This window comes from Diabrotica undecimpunctata, chromosome 1 (assembly GCF_040954645.1).
Source record: "Diabrotica undecimpunctata isolate CICGRU chromosome 1, icDiaUnde3, whole genome shotgun sequence".
Taxonomy (NCBI): domain Eukaryota; kingdom Metazoa; phylum Arthropoda; class Insecta; order Coleoptera; family Chrysomelidae; genus Diabrotica; species Diabrotica undecimpunctata.
In genome coordinates this window covers 81,897,955-81,918,714 of record NC_092803.1, presented here as the reverse complement: position 1 = coordinate 81,918,714, position 20,760 = coordinate 81,897,955, and the positions used below count along the sequence as shown (strand labels likewise).

The window sequence follows — 20,760 nt, the reverse complement described above, 5'->3', positions numbered from 1 at the left end:
GAATGGCTCCTGATCTAACGGAAATGTTGGGGTGACATGTGACAAATGACAACTTGGATGAGCAGTCACAATCATAGATATGTGATCTGCACCTTTTACAATTCTATGAAACTAAGTATTGACCAAAAGTCCAACTGACACTACTATAGGAGGTCACTGATGCAATATAAAATTATATAGAATATTTTTAAGTAGATTGAATAATCCAAATCTCACACTCAAACATGTCTATAATAATTAAGGTGTTAGTTTAAGAGCAACTGAAATAGACGAAAAGTAAGAATGCAAGAAGCGGACTAAACAATATGTTAAACAGTGGGTGGTTGACTACAATAAAATGGTCTACCAAGCACTATCTGTAATGTAGAAAGGAAGAGATCTGACCATGTAATTAAACATTTTTGTTTGTCTATTTGTAGTGTAGTGTAATGTACAATTATATGTTTATGACATCTTGTTCTTGCCGGATAGGCCACAATTGACGAAGTAAGTCTATAAACGTTAATCATATAAAAAACCTTTTTTCAACCATAAAACTTCGAGTTTTTATCGAAGTTAATCAATTTCTTTGGTTATAAAAAAACGTTTCTTGGCTTATTTCAGATGCCCCTGAAGATGATCTAGGGATCGAAAGTACTTGGGCAAGATTTAATTAAACTGTGCTCGATATATGCCTTTTATCTGATCAAAGTTCATTTATTCGAGCATTCAACCTTATATTTATTTATTGACTATGGCAGTCTTGGTTGATACTTATAGAAGACTATCCTGCAAGAGAATGATCATATTCTTGAACATTTGGTTCGTTAGACAGTGCATTTCACATCAAGTCACTCCTACTTTTGCTAAGGTCAAAACATCAAAAAATGTACCCGATAAAGAAAAACAGATTTTGGAGAAAAAGATCCTGAAAAGAGAACTTAAGAAGCACTATACCAAACTTCACCATATTAACGTCAATCTTAAAATTACTTATGATCAAATTTTGCAACAACATCCTTGGTTTCTAGTCAACGACTCCTTTAACAACATAGAAGATGAGGTCTCTCGCTTACAATCCACCAAGAAGAGAAATCTTACCAACAAATTAAACCGTTTGATTTTGCAAAAACAACAGAGAAGCACCTCAACACTTTTGCATAAGTTTTCAGATCATCAATTTCATCCTAGAGTCTTAAATCTAAGTAACACTAACTTTTCAGAGGATGAACTGTATTTTTTAGGATTAGGCCTTAAGTTTTCTTGTCAGAATTTTAGGTTAAGTGACTCAGTGCTGGGAGGATTTGCGGTAGAGCTGGACACTCTAATAGAAGGTATGACTAACAATGCTGATACTAAACAATATTTGAGAAACTCTTGCATTAGCTTACTTCAACAACAACAATGTAAGTACAAACGCAATTTTCATAGAAATCACCATAATTTTAAAAAACAAAAGGATTTGCTAAAATCAATTAAACAAAAAATTGATAGAGATTCTCTTGTACTCAGCAAGGCTGATAAGGGTAATTGTGTTGTAATCTTAGAACAAACTCAATACATAGAGAAAGTAGAATCTTTTCTTTCAGATAACAGTTTTGTAGTTTTGGAAAAAAATCCACTTAACACCTTTATTAATAAAACAAAAGCAATGGTCAAATTGTTTAATGATACTATTACTAAATATAACAACAGAAAGTTAATTGTATCTAATCCTATAACACCTAGGTTATATGGACTTCCTAAAATCCATAAACACAATTGTCCCATAAGGCCGGTAGTAAGTTTTTGTAATACTCCAGTTTCTATTTTATCAGAGTTTATTTACAACACAATTCAGTCTATCACTAATTTTAAACCTAAGTTCTCCATCAAAAATTCTTTAGATCTAATAGAACGGTTAAATAACATTAGGATAGAAGTGGGTTTTTATTTAGTTTCTTTTGATGTTTCCAATCTGTTTACTTCTGTACCAAGAGATGAAACATTACCTTTAGTACACAATCTTCTAGACAATTGCAACATATCAGCAAAAGACAAAGATGCTATCTTAACTATACTTAAATTCTGTCTGGATCAGGACTTCTTTCAATTCAATCAAAAAATATACAAACAACCAACAGGTTTAGCAATGGGATCTCCACTATCACCTTTTCTGGCTGACATTTTCTTAGACAGCTTAGAACAGAAGTTTGTTAACAACAACAACAAAATAGTTTTTTGGTCAAGGTATGTTGATGATTGTATAGCTCTCATACAGGGAACCCAAGATGATGCTTTACAGATTCTGGATGATCTTAATAACCTCCATCCCAACATCTCTTTTACTCTGGAACCAGAATCTGATAAAAAGTTGAACTTCTTGGATATGACTATTTCCCGTAATAAAGATTCTTTAGAGTACAATATTTACAGAAAACCTACCCAAACAGATCATGTTATACATGATACATCTAATCATCCAACCCAACACAAAATGGCTGCTTTCAACAGTTACATTCATAGGTTACTCAAATTTCCACTTTCTAATGATAATTTTAATTCAGAACTTAACACTCTTAAACAAATTGCTTTCAATAATGGTTATGATCCTAACATTATCTATAAGCTTCTAAATAGAGCTAAACTAAAAATTGCAGAAAAGCTTGCATATTCATCACAATGTTTTCTTCAACCTACTGCTTCAAATAACACCAGATATTTCTCCTTCACCTATATTAGCAGCATTTCCAATAAAATATCTAAACTTTTTACTTCTACAATCGATAACATCAAAATTTCCTTCAAGTCACACAACACCTTAGGTTCCTTCTTAATCAACACCAAAGATAGGATGAACACACTTGACAAAAGTGGTATTTACAAATTAAAATGTGATGATTGTGATGCCTCTTATGTAGGTAGAACCATTAGAAAGTTATCCACTAGAGTTTCAGAACATTTGAAAAGACCAAACTCTTCAAGTTTTGGTCAACACTTATTATCCAGTAAACACAATTTTAACATCAACACTGGTTCATCTATCTTACATGACATTAGTAGAAAGAAAAACTATATGGAGTTGGATTTATTGGAAGATTTGGAAATTACAAGGGAAACGAATGAAAACTCTCACTGTCTTAATACTCAAATTAATTTAAATTGTACTAAATTTAAACCTATTTTTAAAAACTTTATTACAGCTTCACCTCGTGGGGGACCCAGCTCGACTGTTTAGACTTCCTGCACTGAGCACATCCATAGTAATTTTATAGTTATACCATTGACTGTGGGTTCAACTGAACTACTTGGATTACACCCCATTTATATATTTTGCTTTCCATTTTGATTTTCAATTATTAGTATTTTAATTACATGGTCAGATCTCTTCCTTTCTACATTACAGATAGTGCTTGGTAGACCATTTTATTGTAGTCAACCACCCACTGTTTAACATATTGTTTAGTCCGCTTCTTGCATTCTTACTTTTCGTCTATTTCAGTTGCTCTCAAACTAACACCTTAATTATTATAGACATGTTTGAGTGTGAGATTTGGATTATTCAATCTACTTAAAAATATTCTATATAATTTTATATTGCATCAGTGACCTCCTATAGTAGTGTCAGTTGGACTTTTGGTCAATACTTAGTTTCATAGAATTGTAAAAGGTGCAGATCACATATCTATGATTGTGACTGCTCATCCAAGTTGTCATTTGTCACATGTCACCCCAACATTTCCGTTAGATCAGGAGCCATTCTGTCTCCGACTTCTTCAAGCAATGTAGCCTTCCTAAAATTATTTTAAAGTGTTTGTTTGTCTATTTGTAGTGTAGTGTAATGTACAATTATATGTTTATGACATCTTGTTCTTGCCGGATAGGCCACAATTGACGAAGTAAGTCTATAAACGTTAATCATATAAAAAACCTTTTTTCAACCATAAAACTTCGAGTTTTTATCGAAGTTAATCAATTTCTTTGGTTATAAAAAAACGTTTCTTGGCTTATTTCAGATGCCCCTGAAGATGATCTAGGGATCGAAAGTACTTGGGCAAGATTTAATTAAACTGTGCTCGATATATGCCTTTTATCTGATCAAAGTTCATTTATTCGAGCATTCAACCTTATATTTATTTAATTTATTTTATATTCACTTGTATTATTATTATAAGTCTAATTTATGTTCGACCCCACACCTGACACCATTTGCTGTGAATTTATTAAAAGGTTCAATATTTATAACACTTACGGATTTAATTTATTTCTTTATTTATATTAACTTATCTAACAATAATTTATTATATCCGTACGTAACAAATTCGCGAGCGCGGGTCTTGAGAATTAACTGGCCCTCCATATAAAAATGTTGTATTTATATACGAAATCCTGATATACTAGAACAGCATCGAAAGATCGCATTGTCTTGCATCGAAAAATCGAGAAGCATCTAGTTGGAGAATTCACCATAATTTGAATCTAGAACCTCCGGCGAAATTTCTACAACAAAACAGAATATTAGTCATCATATATTTTACAGTTATTTTTAGGCCAGGATTTTTATCGTAACAGTATACTAAGTACTGAGACGCCGTTGATGCATATTATGTTTCTCAACAATGTCATCTACAGAAAACTGAAAAATGGAAAACTAATATTAAATTAAAGTATGAATTTTATTTCTGCAGTTTGTTTTTCCATTTTATTATTTTATAACCCTTTCATCCAAATCCTTCTTTATGTACGAGTGAATAATTTGAGGCGACGCACGTCACCATAGACAAACCGACAAGACGTATTTTTATTGGATCTACGAGAAATGACGCTCCTTGAAGGATGCTCTGGCTTAAAATTGCTTTTTTTCAAACGTTTTTAACAGACACATGCCAGTAATCCGCCTATCTCAGGGACTTCGTGACGTAAAACTGAATAATTTAATCTACCAGAGCAGTAGCAAACTAAGTTTTAAAAAAAATGCTATTTGTTATATAAAACACTGGATAACAAGTTGTAAAAGGCAATAAACAAATGGCAAAATGGACCAAAAATAGCAAGAATTTAATTTTAAAAAAAGTTTATATAGTGAATAATTTTTGGAATAATACACAAAACAGTTCAAACAGTTAAAATGTGTAAAACCTAAAAATTCATAGCATTGAACAAAACGGTATTCTAACTGTGTGCTTTAACATGGTTTGCTAATTATTAATATCTGGTTTAAATGGGTAACACAAACTACTAATTGACTAGCAATGAACGATAAGACGCAGTGAACTAAGAAGACGAGTGTAATAATTGCTGGGATCTTGATAGATAATCATACAGAATCGTGCTTTATGCCATCCTCTTATCTCTTGCACTAGTTTAGTCAGTGCTGTTGTCAGCTTTGTCGTTCCAACATGTTTCGTTAGATCGTTAATATATTATCTGCTTATTCCATTTTGTCATTAGGATTTTGTCCAAAAAAATAACTTGCAAATTTTTTCTTCAGTTTTATTAACAAAAATAATTAACCTACATCCCAGAAGACTTCCCAGATATCACAACAGAGGAAATAAAAAAAGCTCTCTCGGAAATGAAAAACAATAAATCACCTAGAGAAGATGGGATAGTCATCATAAAACAAGACAAAGAAGAAGGAATAACGTTAATAAATGTGTTAAAACAGATGTTTAAATGTTTGTTTGACAAGAGGTGATCTCGGTCATTCAGAAGGTACTCTTCTATTCCTCTCGGTTTTAGATCTTTGTCGACTACTTCTCTAAAACTTAATCTCGGTCTGCACTTCTTTCGTCTTCCCTGATGTGTCCAGTTTAATACTTTTTTTGAGATTCAATTGTCATCCGTTCTTTGTACGTGCGCGTACAACCTTAGTTGGTTGATTTTGATGTCCTCTGTTATTCTATGTTTAACGCCTATGATTTCTTAAATACTCTCGTTTCGTACTGTCTAATATTGATTTACCGGCAGCTCTGCTCCAATAATAAATTTCTGTTGCTTCCAAAATCTTTATGGCTTGTTCCTTTAGTGGCCATAATTCGATTCCATATGTAACAATGCTTTTGACAATGCTATTATAGATTCTCTGTTTATTTTCTCTCGGAATTGTTTTATTCCACAGTATGCTGTTCAATTGCCGAGTTGCAAAGTTATACAAAGAGAGGCGAGATAAAGTTATATACTCTGACCTTCTTCAACTCGTATTTAGGAGAAATATTTAAGAAAGAGTTTATAAAGACAATACACGCAGGTATTGTAGTTAACGGTGTGACCGTAAACAACATCCGATAAGCCGACCATACCTTAATACTGGCTAGCCGCCGTGAGAACTTTCCAAGTTAAATGAATATAGTAAGCCAGACTTGTGATTAGTATGGACTAAAACTCAACATTAAGAAAACTACATGCTTGATGTTAAGCAAACAAAATTACATACAGGTTAACAGTACTAGAATTAGAAATGCAATTATGGACATGGTAAATAAAATCGTATATAAAGGCAGTAACACTAGTGAGAGCTGAGATTTAACCGTAGGAATTAAAAGATAAATAGAACGATCTTAAGTAAAGTTGTAAAAATGACAAACAAAATAACAAGACTTATGGTAGGGTACTTTGGTACCATCACATTTGGTAACATCTGATCATAGATGAAAAGAACCAATGAAAACGTGATACTGATACATAGAGGACATCAAAGCTTAAAAACTTAATGATACATGGTACAGATAATGGTACCAGATAATGGTACAAATAATCGACTATATAGCTATAAGCCACTATCAATAAAGCCATGATAGCGAGTATGCCGTATTTAAGCTGATCATGTTTGGTAAACTAGAGGTAAAGCGATTGAAAGCAAGACGAAAAATCGTATCGTAAGAAACCATCGTAAATGGTTTCACTGCATTTCCATTAAGTGAAGGTCGGTAGCATCATCTAACTGTACTGATTGCTAATCTCTTTTGGGATATGGTAACGTAAGAAGAAAAAGAATATAGTAGCCAAGATGTTATGCAACGATCAATAACAGTCGTGAACCTACAAAAAGAAAAATGGCTTTTTCTCTAAAGACAGGCGATTTTAAGAAATCTTGATACCTTCGTGTAACATTTGCACCTCTAGTGTAACCCTACGAAATGCATTTTTTGTGTACGGCGTAAATTATATAAATTAATTTGTAAAATATTTATACATCAAGTTTTTTATAACTAATAGCCGAAAGGAAAATTAACAGATGCTAAAGTTAATGGCTGTATCGATAAAACGACATAAAATTGACTGAGTAACAAGGGGAGAGTTATCTCGAACACGCAATCAGGGCATTTTATAAAAATCGTGTCTAGACATTAAGACTTCCTCTGAAAATACGGTGTGTCTATCTTCACACATATATATATATATATATATATATATATATATATATATATATATATATATATATATATATATATATATATGGAAGCTATGGATATTTGGAAGCTGATACATCCCATGAATTTGTTTTTATATCTGATTCCCATAGAGGGCGCTAGTTACACGGATCGTACTAAGTATTAGTCAATATAACTTTTTTAAGAGGATAATTATTAATCAAAATTTCAAGTAAACTTAAACATCATTCAATTTTACACGAAAAAGGTACTCTTGGTAAAACTCGATACTGTGTACCGTTTTCGGAATATTTTGATTTGAAAATTATAAAGTAATAATTGATGCTGCTGAGTGTGCCATGGAAATCTGACATTTATTGATTGTTATGACGATAAATCAACAATAATTAGAGTTTTGAAACCTTGTTATTTGTAAAATCAAATCAAAATGTACTCAAATGTTGAATACACTGACATGTTATTAACCTTAGGCGAATGTTTAGGATGTTCTAGTGCAGCTGTGACGTTATGCAGAAAAGTTTCCTAGAAGAAACTTACCAAGTAAAAAAACATTTAGAGCCGTTGAACGACGTTGTCGAGAAACTGGGAATGTGAGACCAAATAAAATAAATTTTGGTAGACCAAGACCAACAAGAACAATTAATAAAGAAAATAATATTTTAAATTTACTTGATCAAGATCCAACAGTTAGCGTAAGGAATATAGCAAGACAAACAAATACTTCTTCTTCAAGTACTTGGCGGATACTGAAAGAACAGCAATTACATCCTTATCATTACAGACAAGTCCAAGAGCTCTTGCCAGATGATCTACCGGTTAGAGTGGATTTTTGTGAAACATTGCAACAAAGGACAGCCCACAATCCAAATTTTTTAAAATGCATTCTTTTTACGGACGAGGCCACCTTTACGCGACAAGGTATGTTTAACTCCCATAATGCACACTACTGGTGTGATGAGAATCCACGAGTCAAAAGGGTATCACATTACCAACACTCATTTAAAGTTAATGTTTGGGCAGCAACTTTAGGTAACAAATTAATAGGTTATCATGTTCTACCTGAAAATTTAAATAGTGATAGGTATCTTGATTTCTTAAACAATTCCTTATTCGAGATATTAGAAGAATTAACGCTAAACGAGCGAAGATCTTTATTTTTTATGCACGATAGAGCTCCACCACACTTTGATAGAAGGTGTCGTAATTGGTTAAGTAATCATTTTCCGAATCGATGGATTGGTAGATTTGCAGAAGCTCCGATTCATTGGCCTCCTCGGTCATGCGATTTTAACCCTTTGGACTACGCAGTTTGGTCGTATATTAACGTATATTATTTTGACTAGTTTGGAAAAAATATATGTAAATACTTTTTTCTTTTTGGGTGTGGTAGTCAATAAAACAGAGCTTAGCTAAGGCGTACTATTTATTCTGAATCCAAGCTTTCGGTGGTTTTTTGCCACCTTTATCAAGGTCTACAAAGAAAATTACTATGTTGTAACAATTTGAATGGTGCCAAAAAAAAAGGCTATAAAAAACTATAAAAAACTTACCCGAATGTAAGATTCGTGGCATAAACAACAACGTTAAATAACATGATAATACTGAAGTTGCAACTAAACTTAAAAATGTTACTGTTAAAAAAACACTTTAAAAATTACTAAATACGTTAAAAGTCAAAAACAAAATGAAGGACGACATGTTAAAACAGTCGTCGTTGCAGGCTTGATTTCAGTCACATTTCACGAGCAGAAAGAGAAAGTGAGTGGACAATTATTGTTTAAATAGTTAGGAGAAAATACAAAAAACAACTTTGAAAATAACGTCTCACCAAATACTGTTTATGAATTTTGAGTACTACCAACTGTATTACCAACTTGAAAATAAGCGGGAAATTAAAAATGTTATTTATAACATAAGGCAATCGAAAGAAAATAGTATTTAGTAAATAGGTTTAAAAAAAATAATAACTCAAACAAAACAAAACTAAATTAGTAACTGAAGTTTGATCACAAGTATTCAATTAATACTGAAATTTTAAAAAAAGAAAAGAAACAAAGAAAACTCTGAGATGCAAAATAGCTCAGTCAAAAGTCAATATAAAATTGTAAATTTTGCTAAGATTCTGGATCTCAGATCTCTTATTAAGATTGTTATTATCACTCTTGCTGATATGTACCATCTCTAAGAAAGTTCTCTTAAATTTATTTTTCTCTCTGGCTAATATTTTTACATTGTTGAAATCTATCTTATGGTCTAGATCGATAGTATGCTCTGCCAAAGCACAAGTAGGTTTGTTTAATCTACAATCACTCTTATGAGAAATAATACGGCTAGACAGATTCCTTCCAGTTTCACCAATGTACGTGGATGGACATTCAGTACATTGAATGCAATAAACAACATCTGTAGTCTCTAGAGTGCTTAGGGGTTGTTTTATTTTGCTATACAGCTGACGTATGGTTTTGATGTTCTTGTTAGCTATTTTGATATTCTTAAAGTCTTTAAAAATCTTAGTGAGTTCAACGGTTAGTTTTGGAATATATGGAAGGGCATAAAAATACATACTTGTTGAAGCAGAATTATTTTGTGCTGAGGGCACTGATTGTGACATAGTAAGTCTGTTGTTTCTATTAACAAAGGGAACATTAAAAATTAATTTATTAATCAGTCTTAGAGGATATGAATTTTCAACAAAAATATTACGTCAGAGGTTGAGATCATGTTGGAGATAATCCGGATGAGATAACCTTTTGACACGTTCTTTCATCGCTAGGACTAAATTAGTTTTCATCCTAGGAGGATGGTAAGAGTGGTAGCTTATGAATCTATTGCTACGTATGGGTTTTCTATACCATTGTGTTTTCACAACATTATCCTCACATCTATGCAATCTCATGTCAAGGAAAGGCAAAGATCCCTCCCGCTCCTCCTCGCACGTGAATTGCAAGTGTGGGTTTTGTTGGTTGAACACATTTAACGTAGAATGTATGGAGTCTGCAGATAGTGCCAAGATTAAGTCATCCACATATCTCTTTATGAATGGTATTTCAAAATTGATTTGTTGCAAACAATCTTCAATCAAGTCATCTAAGACATAATTGCACAGTATTGGTGAAATAGTGGAACCCATTGGAGTACCAAAGACTTGTTTGTAGTAACAGTCATTAAAAATAAACACATTAGAGTCAAAAACCAAAGAAATGAGTTTTTTGATATTAGCTAAGTTAAGGGTTGTGTGCATTGATATGTCATCCCAGTGTTTCTCAGCGCTAACCAAACAAGAACATCAAAACCATACGTCAGCTGTATAGCAAAATAAAACAACCCCTAACCACTCTAGAGACTACAGATGTTGTTTATTGCATTCAATGTACTGAATGTCCATCCACGTACATTGGTGAAACTGGAAGGAATCTGTCTAGCCGTATTATTTCTCATAAGAGTGATTGTAGATTAAACAAACCTACTTGTGCTTTAGCAGAGCATACTATCGATCTAGACCATAAGATAGATTTCAACAATGTAAAAATATTAGCCAGAGAGAAAAATAAATTTAAGAGAACTTTCTTAGAGATGGTACATATCAGCAAGAGTGATAATAACAATCTTAATAAGAGATCTGAGATCCAGAATCTTAGCAAAATTTACAATTTTATATTGACTTTTGACTGAGCTATTTTGCATCTCAGAGTTTTCTTTGTTTCTTTTCTTTTTTTAAAATTTCAGTATTAATTGAATACTTGTGATCAAACTTCAGTTACTAATTTAGTTTTATTTTGTTTGAGTTATTATTTTTTCTAAACCTATTTACTAAATACTATTTTCTTTCGATTGCTTATGTTATAAATAACATTTTTAATTTCCCGCTTATTTTCAAGTTGGTAATACAGTTGGTAGTGCTCAAAATTCATAAACAGTATTTGGTGAGACGTTATTTTCAAAGTTGTTTTTTGTATTTTCTCCTAACTATTTAAACAATAATTGTCCACCCACTTTCTCTTTCTGCTCGTGAAATGTGACTGAAATCAAGCCTGCAACGACGACTGTTTTAACATGTCGTCCTTCATTTTGTTTTTAACTTTTAACGTATTTAGTAATTTTTAAAGTGTTTTTTTAACAGTAACATTTTTAAGTTTAGTTGCAACTTCAGTATTATCATGTTATTTAACGTTGTTGTTTATGCCACGAATCTTACATTCGGGTAAGTTTTTTATAGTTTTTTATAGCCTTTTTTTTGGCACCATTCAAATTGTTACAACATAGTAATTTTCTTTGTAGACCTTGATAAAGATGGCAAAAAACCACCGAAAGCTTGGATTCAGAATAAATAGTACGCCTTAGCTAATCTCTGTTTTATTGACTACCACACCCAAAAAGAAAAAAGTATTTACATATATTTTTTCCAAACTAGTCAAAAAACTTTGGACTACTTTTTCTTATATATATATATATATATGTTTTATATATATATATATATATATATATATATATATATATATATATATATATATATATATGTTTTATTTCAAATACTAAGTTTTGAATAGCAAATTGTGTCCTTTGCTTTGCTATTTCTGTCCGTCTCCCCTCAGACGGTTGGCAACCATCATCATAACGGAAAACGCGTCTTCTACCTCTTCTTCGTCGTTGTATTTTCCACTGCATAATCAACTGTAGTTCGTAGCGCCCACCTCTCACAACCCTTTTTTCTCCAAATTAAAATTTTTCAAAAAAAAATAATTTTTAGCATAATTTTTTTTTTAATTATTTTTGCTACAGACTCTTTTCCCAGAGATAGAATTTACAAGTCCCGTCAGGAATTAGGATAGGAGATTCTGTCAGGAGATAACTATTAGCGATTTCTGTTGCTATAAAACAATGCTAAAAATTAAAGCTTTTTTTTATTTTTTATACATGATTACTCTTAGACAGAACTTATAACGAAGTAGGACTGGGTTTATCGCAAACCAGTTTTTACTTGTATTACAACACAAATAGGCACCACAAAATGAACACTTTGATTGAGGTCTAGACTCTATTGCAAGTGAGCTGCAATATTTATATCTTCCCCTCTTGGTGGCAAAAACAGGCCAATGTTTTCTTAAATTTCCTAATCTAACGCTCTCCAACGCTCTGTAATTATACTTTCTCCTTTTGTTAGGTGTAGATGACTACAAACTTCGGGAGTCTCGCTTCTTTGCTTCAGTGGCGTATGTTAAAAGTCCCATAGCAACCGATCTTCTTGCATTCAGCTGGCTGAATTTTTCGAATAGTTCATTGTATATAATATATAAACTGACAAAGACAATGTCCAACATGCCCCAGAATAAACGGTGCCACCATTTACATGTTTTCTCTTTACCCAGTATGATCTACGTAGTTGGTCGGCAATATCAACGCCGCCCCTATTTTTGTTGTAGTCGTCCACAACGCTGGGGCATGGTAAGTTTATATTCGAACCATGGAAACATGTTTTACGTCTGTCCCATGAAAGTTAGTTGCAATGTGAACTGCTTTGTTATCCATCCACACAAAATAACCAATGTAAGTATTAAAATAGCTATAATCAAAATCTCCGCGCTGCAATTGTTTTACTTTTACATTTTGAAACATTTCCTTCCTGTTCTTACGAATTGTACCAGATGCTAAAGTATTTTCTAAACCATAGTTCTCGAATTCTGTCTGTAAATTTTTCGTTTTTGCTTTGATATAAGTCAAACTGTAAAATAAAACCATTTTGGTCTGCAACAGACCATAATTTGTAGCCCCTTTTAATGGGCTTTTTCGGATTATGTATATTGTTTCAAGCTATTCAAGCTGTTTTATTCACACAAGGTTTCTTGTACACATAGTAAATTGTTTGTTTAGAGTATCTATCATAGGTCGAATTTTAAGTGCATTATCTTTATTGTCCTCGGAAATTTGATGGTTATCGTTGACATGTAGATTTGCTAATATCATCTCAAAACGATTTCTTGACATGGTTTTCAAAACAAGAGGCACATAAGTCTTTTGAAGTATCAGTATATTTTCCACGAAGGAAGTTCATACTCATACCCAATTAGAAAGTTCAGCCTAAAAAGGCCAGTAATTCACCTTCCTTCATATTCAGTACCTTGTTGTTCTACATTGCATACAAATTACTTTGATAAATAATCGTCTCCATAATATCTCCGATTAGTATAACAAAAACATATGTAGGTGTTGTGTATCCTGCTAACTCTGGACTCACTGCTCCTTCTTCTAAGTAGTAACTTTGAGTAATTTCTATGACATCTTTCTTATGCCATTTCCGGTTAGCTTCAATAGGTTCAACTCTTTCATTTAGTTCGTCTTCAACCACAGCTTCTCCTAGTCCTGATTCTTCAATCTCACCTACATAATTTTCAATTAATTCACTTTTTTCAGCTGCAGATGGACAAACATATTTTATTTCATTATCGTCAGAATCGCGGTCTTCATATCCACTAATTTCGACATTATCTGGTAGGTCTCGAATTTGTATTGTCAGTTATTTAGTTCGTTTTCTGATAAAAACCTTTTCATTGTCATAAAATCATTCCATTTACTTGCCATTCTAAAATTAAGTAATATAAAATAAAAACATGTGTTGAATCCTGACGAAACTTGAGAGTCCCAACGCATTGGATAGTAATATGGGATGTAATTATCATCGTAACAAAATAAACGTTTTATTGGTGCTTACCCTGAAGTGTATTGCATCTGATTCAAAAATAAAATTTCGCAAAAACATGAATAATTGTGTTTGCATCAACAAACGTCCACCATCAACAGTTACTGTTACAATAAATTCGATTGCCGACGATTGTCAGCGAATACACTCGGTGAAATATTTTCTTATGTTAGACAAACGTTGTACACGTCAGTCCCGTCAGGAATTGCGCCAACTTTTGCTGTAATAAGAGAATCATAACGATTTAAAATTTTGGGACTTCAGAGTCCCGTCGGGCAAAACAGGGATAACATGGTCCAAATATTACAAATTTCTAAATTTGATAGTATTCGATTGATGATAGACGAATTTCTGTTACACAAAACGTTTTTTATTTGGGTAAATTCGTATCTTGCTTGTTAAATCCTTCAATTAGTTTCTTCGGTATAGTGGTTGTTGTCGTTAATTATTGATCTTAAATATTTGTATTTTTGGACTTGTTTTATTTCTTCTCCGTTGATCATTGGCGTATCTAAAATTGTTGATAGGTTTACCCAGACGCCAACATTATAAAGGAAATAAAGTCCAGAAGACTCCAATGGGCAGAACACCTCAGAAGACATTCTAACTAACGAACAGTAAGACTGGTGTGGGAGGAAGTCCCAACTGGAAGGAGACCACGTGGACGCCCTCGTCTCCGGTGGCGAGATAATATAGCAGGAGACCTAAGCACTAAGGGCGTGGAGAATTGGATGGAGGTTGCTCAAGACAGAAAACAGTTGAGGCATGTTGTCGAGTCGGCTAAAACCCACGAAGGGTTGTAACGCCAAGGAGTAAGTAAGTAAGTAAGCCAAAACCCACCATGGGTTGTGGAGCCAATGATGATGATGAATTAAAAAAAATACATATTTTATTTTTTCTGACGGATATTCTCAAGTTAAAGTTGATTTCATGTAATCGAATAAACTATTTTACAATAAAGTCGTCCCAGAAACGCAACTCAGCAATAATGGCAATATTAATTTAAAGTCTTCTACTTTAAAATATATATTATATATCTGAATTGTCAATATAAAGAGTCAGATAAAATTGAATTATTAGAAGAATTTTTCACCAAGTAGAAAATAAAACAAAATGTGTTTAATTTATTAATGTTTGTATTTTGACAACAATTTCTGAAGTGGAAATTGAAATAATAGTCAATAATTCCCATTAAAATAGTAATTGCCTATTATTGATCCCTCTATCGCGTCTTCGATGATATCTTGCATAGGATAGGTGATAATATGCATCCTTGTCTGACACATCTCCTTAATTTAATCTGATAGCTCTTTCCACATCATCAATACAGCTGATTAATTATAGTATAGTTCGGTAATAACTCTAATGACCTCTGTATCAAAATTCTTTCGTTGGACTGGTTGTATGAGGTGGTCGTGTCTAATTTTATCGAAAGTTTTGTATAGTTTAAAAAGTAGACGTACACTGGTTGATTTATATGCATACACCTTTGGATCAACATATTTATGAAAAACAAGGCTTCTCTTTTTTAAAAAGCATCACTGAAGCCAAATTTTATCACGGTAATGTCTTATTTGGTTTTTTGAATAATGGGATGAACGTAGACTTTACCCATTTTTTAGGAATAGTTCCTATTGTATATGGAGTACAAATCCATTAGTATTTGTATATATTCTTCGTTGATCAGTTTGATTATTTCTGCTGCTGAAAATAATTAAAGCTCTTTTTCTCTAAATAGTTTCTATATAGAAAATAAAGTGTGTAAAAGGTATTGAGAAATGCCATTACTGTGACTGTTACTAGAAAAGTGATAGAAAAGCCTATAGATGTTCAAGTTTGAGAACGCTTCAAACAGTCTCTTTTCACGAGTCAATAAATTCTTTCTATATAATATAATCTATTAAAATAATCAGTTTATTAGGAAATATAATGATTTGGCAACGCCGCATAGTATTAAAGTTGAACAGCGAAATAAAACTAAAGATTAAAGACATTCGTGTGATTACTAATAAGAAAGGAACATAAAAGTTTAATTAAGTAATGCATTTTACGACGCCAAGAAGAAGAAACCGATAAACGTTTGTCCTTATCCTGCGCTCCGTTTGACTAGAAACACCTTTTGTGTAATAAGCCGTAGAAATTACGAGCAAATCGTACAATTTTAAGAACCTTCGATAACAAAATAAAACTTCTAGAGTGTAAAAACGGTTTTAAGAGAGAGTATTAAAATTTTGTTAAGGCTTTAGTTGCCACAGTACCTACCCAAAAATGCACAAATTTGATTAACTGCAAAAAAGAGTAGGTAATGTTTTATGACAAATTGTTTTACATATGCCACAAAGTTTAATGGTTTAAGAACGAAGAAGTTTAATTTTAACGAGGTTAGTCATTCGCAGGCTGAATTATTATTGACAAAAATATATAAATTTTTTTAGGAATAAAATAAAATGTTTTTGACAATATTTAGTGTAAAGAATATCAAAATTGAGTTTATTGATACAAATAGTAAGAATCCAGTCATCATCAGAATATCATTCGCTACTCTCACTCTGATCAAGTTTTTATTTTTCGTCTCGTGTAAATTATTTTCTTACGTTACCGAATTCCTACGTGGTCTTCTTTTTAATAACCTCCATAATCACCTACCGTCTGTCATTTTTGTTACATATTCTGCCTATAGGAAACCTGTTATTTTTTTTATTTCTTCGTCTTCACATTCGTCTCACAAAGTAATTCTTTCTAAATGTAAAACATTAGTTTTTTTTTATATTACTCTTCACACTCCAGATATTTATTAGTTGTGTTACGATATGGTAGAACCATTTTTCACCGATATGGTAGAACGGATGAATAGGACAGTTGGCAAGTATTTGACAAAGATGGTGTCCGATCATCAGCGAGACTGGGACCAATATCTTCCGTTCTTCACAATGGCCTACAGATCTGCTGTTAACGAATCAACAGGCCAGACACCAGCCAGGGTCCTATTCGGACGCGAGATGCGACTCCCTTGTGATTTAGAGTTTGGGTGTCGACCTGGACAAGATGTAGCAGGTGAAGATTATGTAATTGAATTACGAAGAAGAATGGACGATGTACACGAGTTGGTCCGTTCCCATCTTCAGATCGCTAGCGACCGAATAAAGAAACGGTACGATACACAAGCCAAAAAGGGGTGCTTTAAGAAGAAGGACAAAGTCTGGCTCTATACTCCCAAAAAGCGAAAACGTTGTTCTCCCAAATTGCAGCAGTTTTGGGAAGGTCGATACCTCATTATGGAGAAGATTAACGATGTCATCTACCGAATAAGCAAGATTCCGAGGGGAAAGCCGATGATAGTACACCATAACCGGCTGGCGTCTTTCGAAGGTGACCACGACGTAAATGAAGAAGTGGAAGTAAACCAAGTCCAAGATGTGTCTGACCTCACGTTTGAGGAATTCATGGGGGCCTATAGAGGCACCGGTAAAGCAAGACATGGTGTTACCACTGAAGAAAAGCAAGATCTACTCGCGCTTCCCGATAACTACTCACTGGCCCTTACCATCCCGGCCATTATCAAAGACGCACCAGGGTTAGCATCCGTTTTTCGAAGGAAGTTCGGTCGAGTTGCAGAACTTCAATGGTCCCGGGAAAGTCTTGAAAATCCAAGATGCATCACGTTACCTTTTCTACCTGGTAACAAAAGACACTGCCCGTGACCAACCTACCTACCGAGATGTATGGGAAGCCTTACTTCAATTGAGAGAGCACGTACTAGAGTCCGACGTGCAAAAGTTAGCCATGCCAAAGTTAGAGTGCCGCCAATTAGATTCGAGGGTTATCTGAAGTATGGTGGAGGAGATCTTTAAAGACACCGAAGTCCAGGTGTTAGTCTGTTGCAATCCACATAGTTACTGGTGCGGAGAGAAAACCGTCCCCCTTGTCATTTTTATACAACTGGAAGTTGTAAAAGAGGTCCAGTTGACGATACCAGTATACCGTTCCAGTTCCAGTCCCGACAAGGTTCCAGGAGGAACCATCTTTTAAGAGGGGGGCAATGTTACGATAAATAATGACGCATAATATGACTCAAAACTGTAAACATGTTTTTCTAATAAGTATTTTTCTAGTAGGCAATATCCAAGGGACCCCTACGCTAAAACCAGTTCCATGGCGTTCGAGATCATTCAGCAAGGCTCGTCGACCGAATTCTAGCGAATTCGCCGCTCAGCTGAAAGACCAGTTCTTGAGTGACCTTCTCGTCTATTCGAAGGAAATTCTCGAATAACGGATATTTAGTATATATGGGACATTTTATGTAGAGAGTTTTCAGTTTTTGAATAACAGTTAGTTTTGAACATCGCGTCGAGTTTTTAAAATGTAACGCACGTACTGTAATAAATGTAGATAAATTACATAATTATAAGTGTGACATAAATTAGTTATATTGTACAAGTAAAGACTTTAAATAAACTTGTAAGTGTTATTTATAAGTGTAGAACCTTTGATAATAAATAAAAACAATAAATTAGTTTAATAAAAATACAACAGTGGTGTTCAGAAGTGGGATATAAAATAAATTGTGAAAATGACTACGATTTATGAGCTCACAGTTACAAATTTAAGAAGACATCTCGAGGATAGAGAATTAGCTTTTACCGGAAAAAGGCTGAGTTAGTCCAACGACTAAAGAACGCTTTGGAGGAAACCTATATATTTGAAGATGCTGTCATCTCGTCGATTTCGAAATTAGAGAACAAAGTTTCTGACGATATTTCGAAAGTTTCTTCTGATGTAGCCAAAGTTTCTGGTGACATCGCATCATTAGAGAACAAAGTTTGTGGCGACATCGCATCATTAGAGAACAAAGTTTCTGGCGATATTTCGAAAGTTTCCGGCGACATCGCTTCTTTAGAAAATAGAGTTTCTACCGAGATTTCTTATCTGGAAAGCAAAGTTTCTGCTAACATCTCTAAAGTCACTGCTGAGATGTCTGCCCTCGACGATAGAATATCTTCGTTAAAAAACCAAGTTGCTGCCAATATGTAGACCTTCGAAGAAAAGATGAAAGAGATGGAAAGGAAGATGGAAGAAACAGGGACAGCAGAGAGAGGAAACAATCCAATTACAGTAGAGACAAAAGAAGACGAGACGAAATGTAAGTTGGAAACACGGCCGAAATTTGAAGGAAGTGGAGGTTCTGTTCATGTTAAAGTCCCAACTTTCGACGGAAAATCATCATGAAACAACTACATGAAACAGTTCGAATCAGCCGCAAGAGCGAATGGATGGTCTGAAAAAGAAAAGGCTGTAAACATGACTATCGCTCTTCGAGGAGATGCCTTAGATGTGCTTCAGACCATAGCCGTAGAGGAGACGGATGATTTCGAACAACTGAAGAAGAGGTTAAATATGCGATATGGCCACGAACATTTGGAGCATGTATATCAGTCGCAGCTTAAAAATCGAAGACAGAAGAAAGATGAGGCTCTTCAAGAATATGAGGTAGATATTGCCAGATTAGACGCACGTATTGTAATAAATGTAGATAAATTAGATAATTATTAGTGTGAAATAAATTAGTTATATTGGACAAATAAAGACTTTAAATAAACTTGTAAGTGTTATAAGTGTAGAACCTTTGATAATAAATAAAAACAATAAATTATATTATTAAAAAAACAACAGTATCTACCAGTTCTGTTTTCTTTGTGTTGCTGTAGATATGCTGAGTGTACAGTTCATTTATCATCATTTTAATCTGATATGTTAATGTTTAAACTAACATTGTCATTTGTTTCTAAAAGTTTCTAAATCAACTTTTTTGTCATTCCTTTAGCTATTCACCGTCTATTTTTATTTCCTTCATCCTCGAATCAAAATTTTTAAAAGTATATTCCACGAGTATATTAAAGATATATGAGTATATGAATGACATAGAAGTCAACTATTTTAATTAAAACAACATCTAAACACTCTATTTGATATTTTACAGTTACACCCTTTATTTTGCAAATTTTACATTGATATCAGCAAGTTATTTTGCTGGATACTTTTTTATTTTTCTTTAATCGTTAATCGTTATACATTTCTATAATTTTTATACAAATATCTTTTTTGCAAATAGCAGTAATATTGGGCATTAACTAAATGGCTAACGACTAAAGCCAGCGTTCAAGCAAATGAGCATATTGCCATAAAAGGCAGTGCAATTACTTTTATTAAAATCTAACGAAGCGAAATTTAGACATCGATACTTACAGTAAAGTAGATCACCTCTAAAACCAATAGAGCGGCACTTTGTTGGTTGTTACATGCTAATGAAAGCTATTAAAGTAACAAAATGTAGCACTTGCAATTAATAGATAAAAAATATCCTACAAATTATATACGGTTATTAAAGAGCGTATGACTTCATATAAATTTGGTTTAAAACGCAGATTATAATTTTTGTTCGAGCATAGGTGTTGGAACTTACATTCTTGATCTAGAATTATTTTTACCAAGTAGTTGGTTTACCTGAACTACCACAATCGGGCTGTAAAATGAATTTTAATATATTACTATGTAATATAAAAATTGTTTGGGTTTCTGGCCCATATTTGGGTATTCAGAGTAAACAGATCACTATCTAATTTATTGTTCAACAAAAGTTATTTTATTAGACTTATTACAGTTTATCAACAGCACTTTGGACAACATCTATAGTTTCTGACTAATAATATCAGATTC

General features: G+C 33.2%; 2 protein-coding genes across 2 annotated transcripts in view; one reads left to right on the top strand and one right to left on the bottom strand.

Moving 5' to 3' along the window:
• LOC140450847 (disintegrin and metalloproteinase domain-containing protein 10-like) overlaps nucleotides 1-20,760 on the bottom strand; it is a 942,961-nt gene that overhangs the window by 750,089 nt on the left and 172,112 nt on the right. The gene's annotated exons all lie outside the window — the stretch shown is intronic.
• Nucleotides 460-7,233, top strand: LOC140442355 (uncharacterized). The gene is made up of 3 exons (XM_072533431.1): nucleotides 460-486; nucleotides 604-1,759; nucleotides 7,177-7,233. Exons 2-3 carry the CDS (start codon nucleotides 734-736, stop codon nucleotides 7,231-7,233), a joined length of 1,083 nt encoding a protein of 360 aa, XP_072389532.1. The 5' UTR covers nucleotides 460-486; nucleotides 604-733.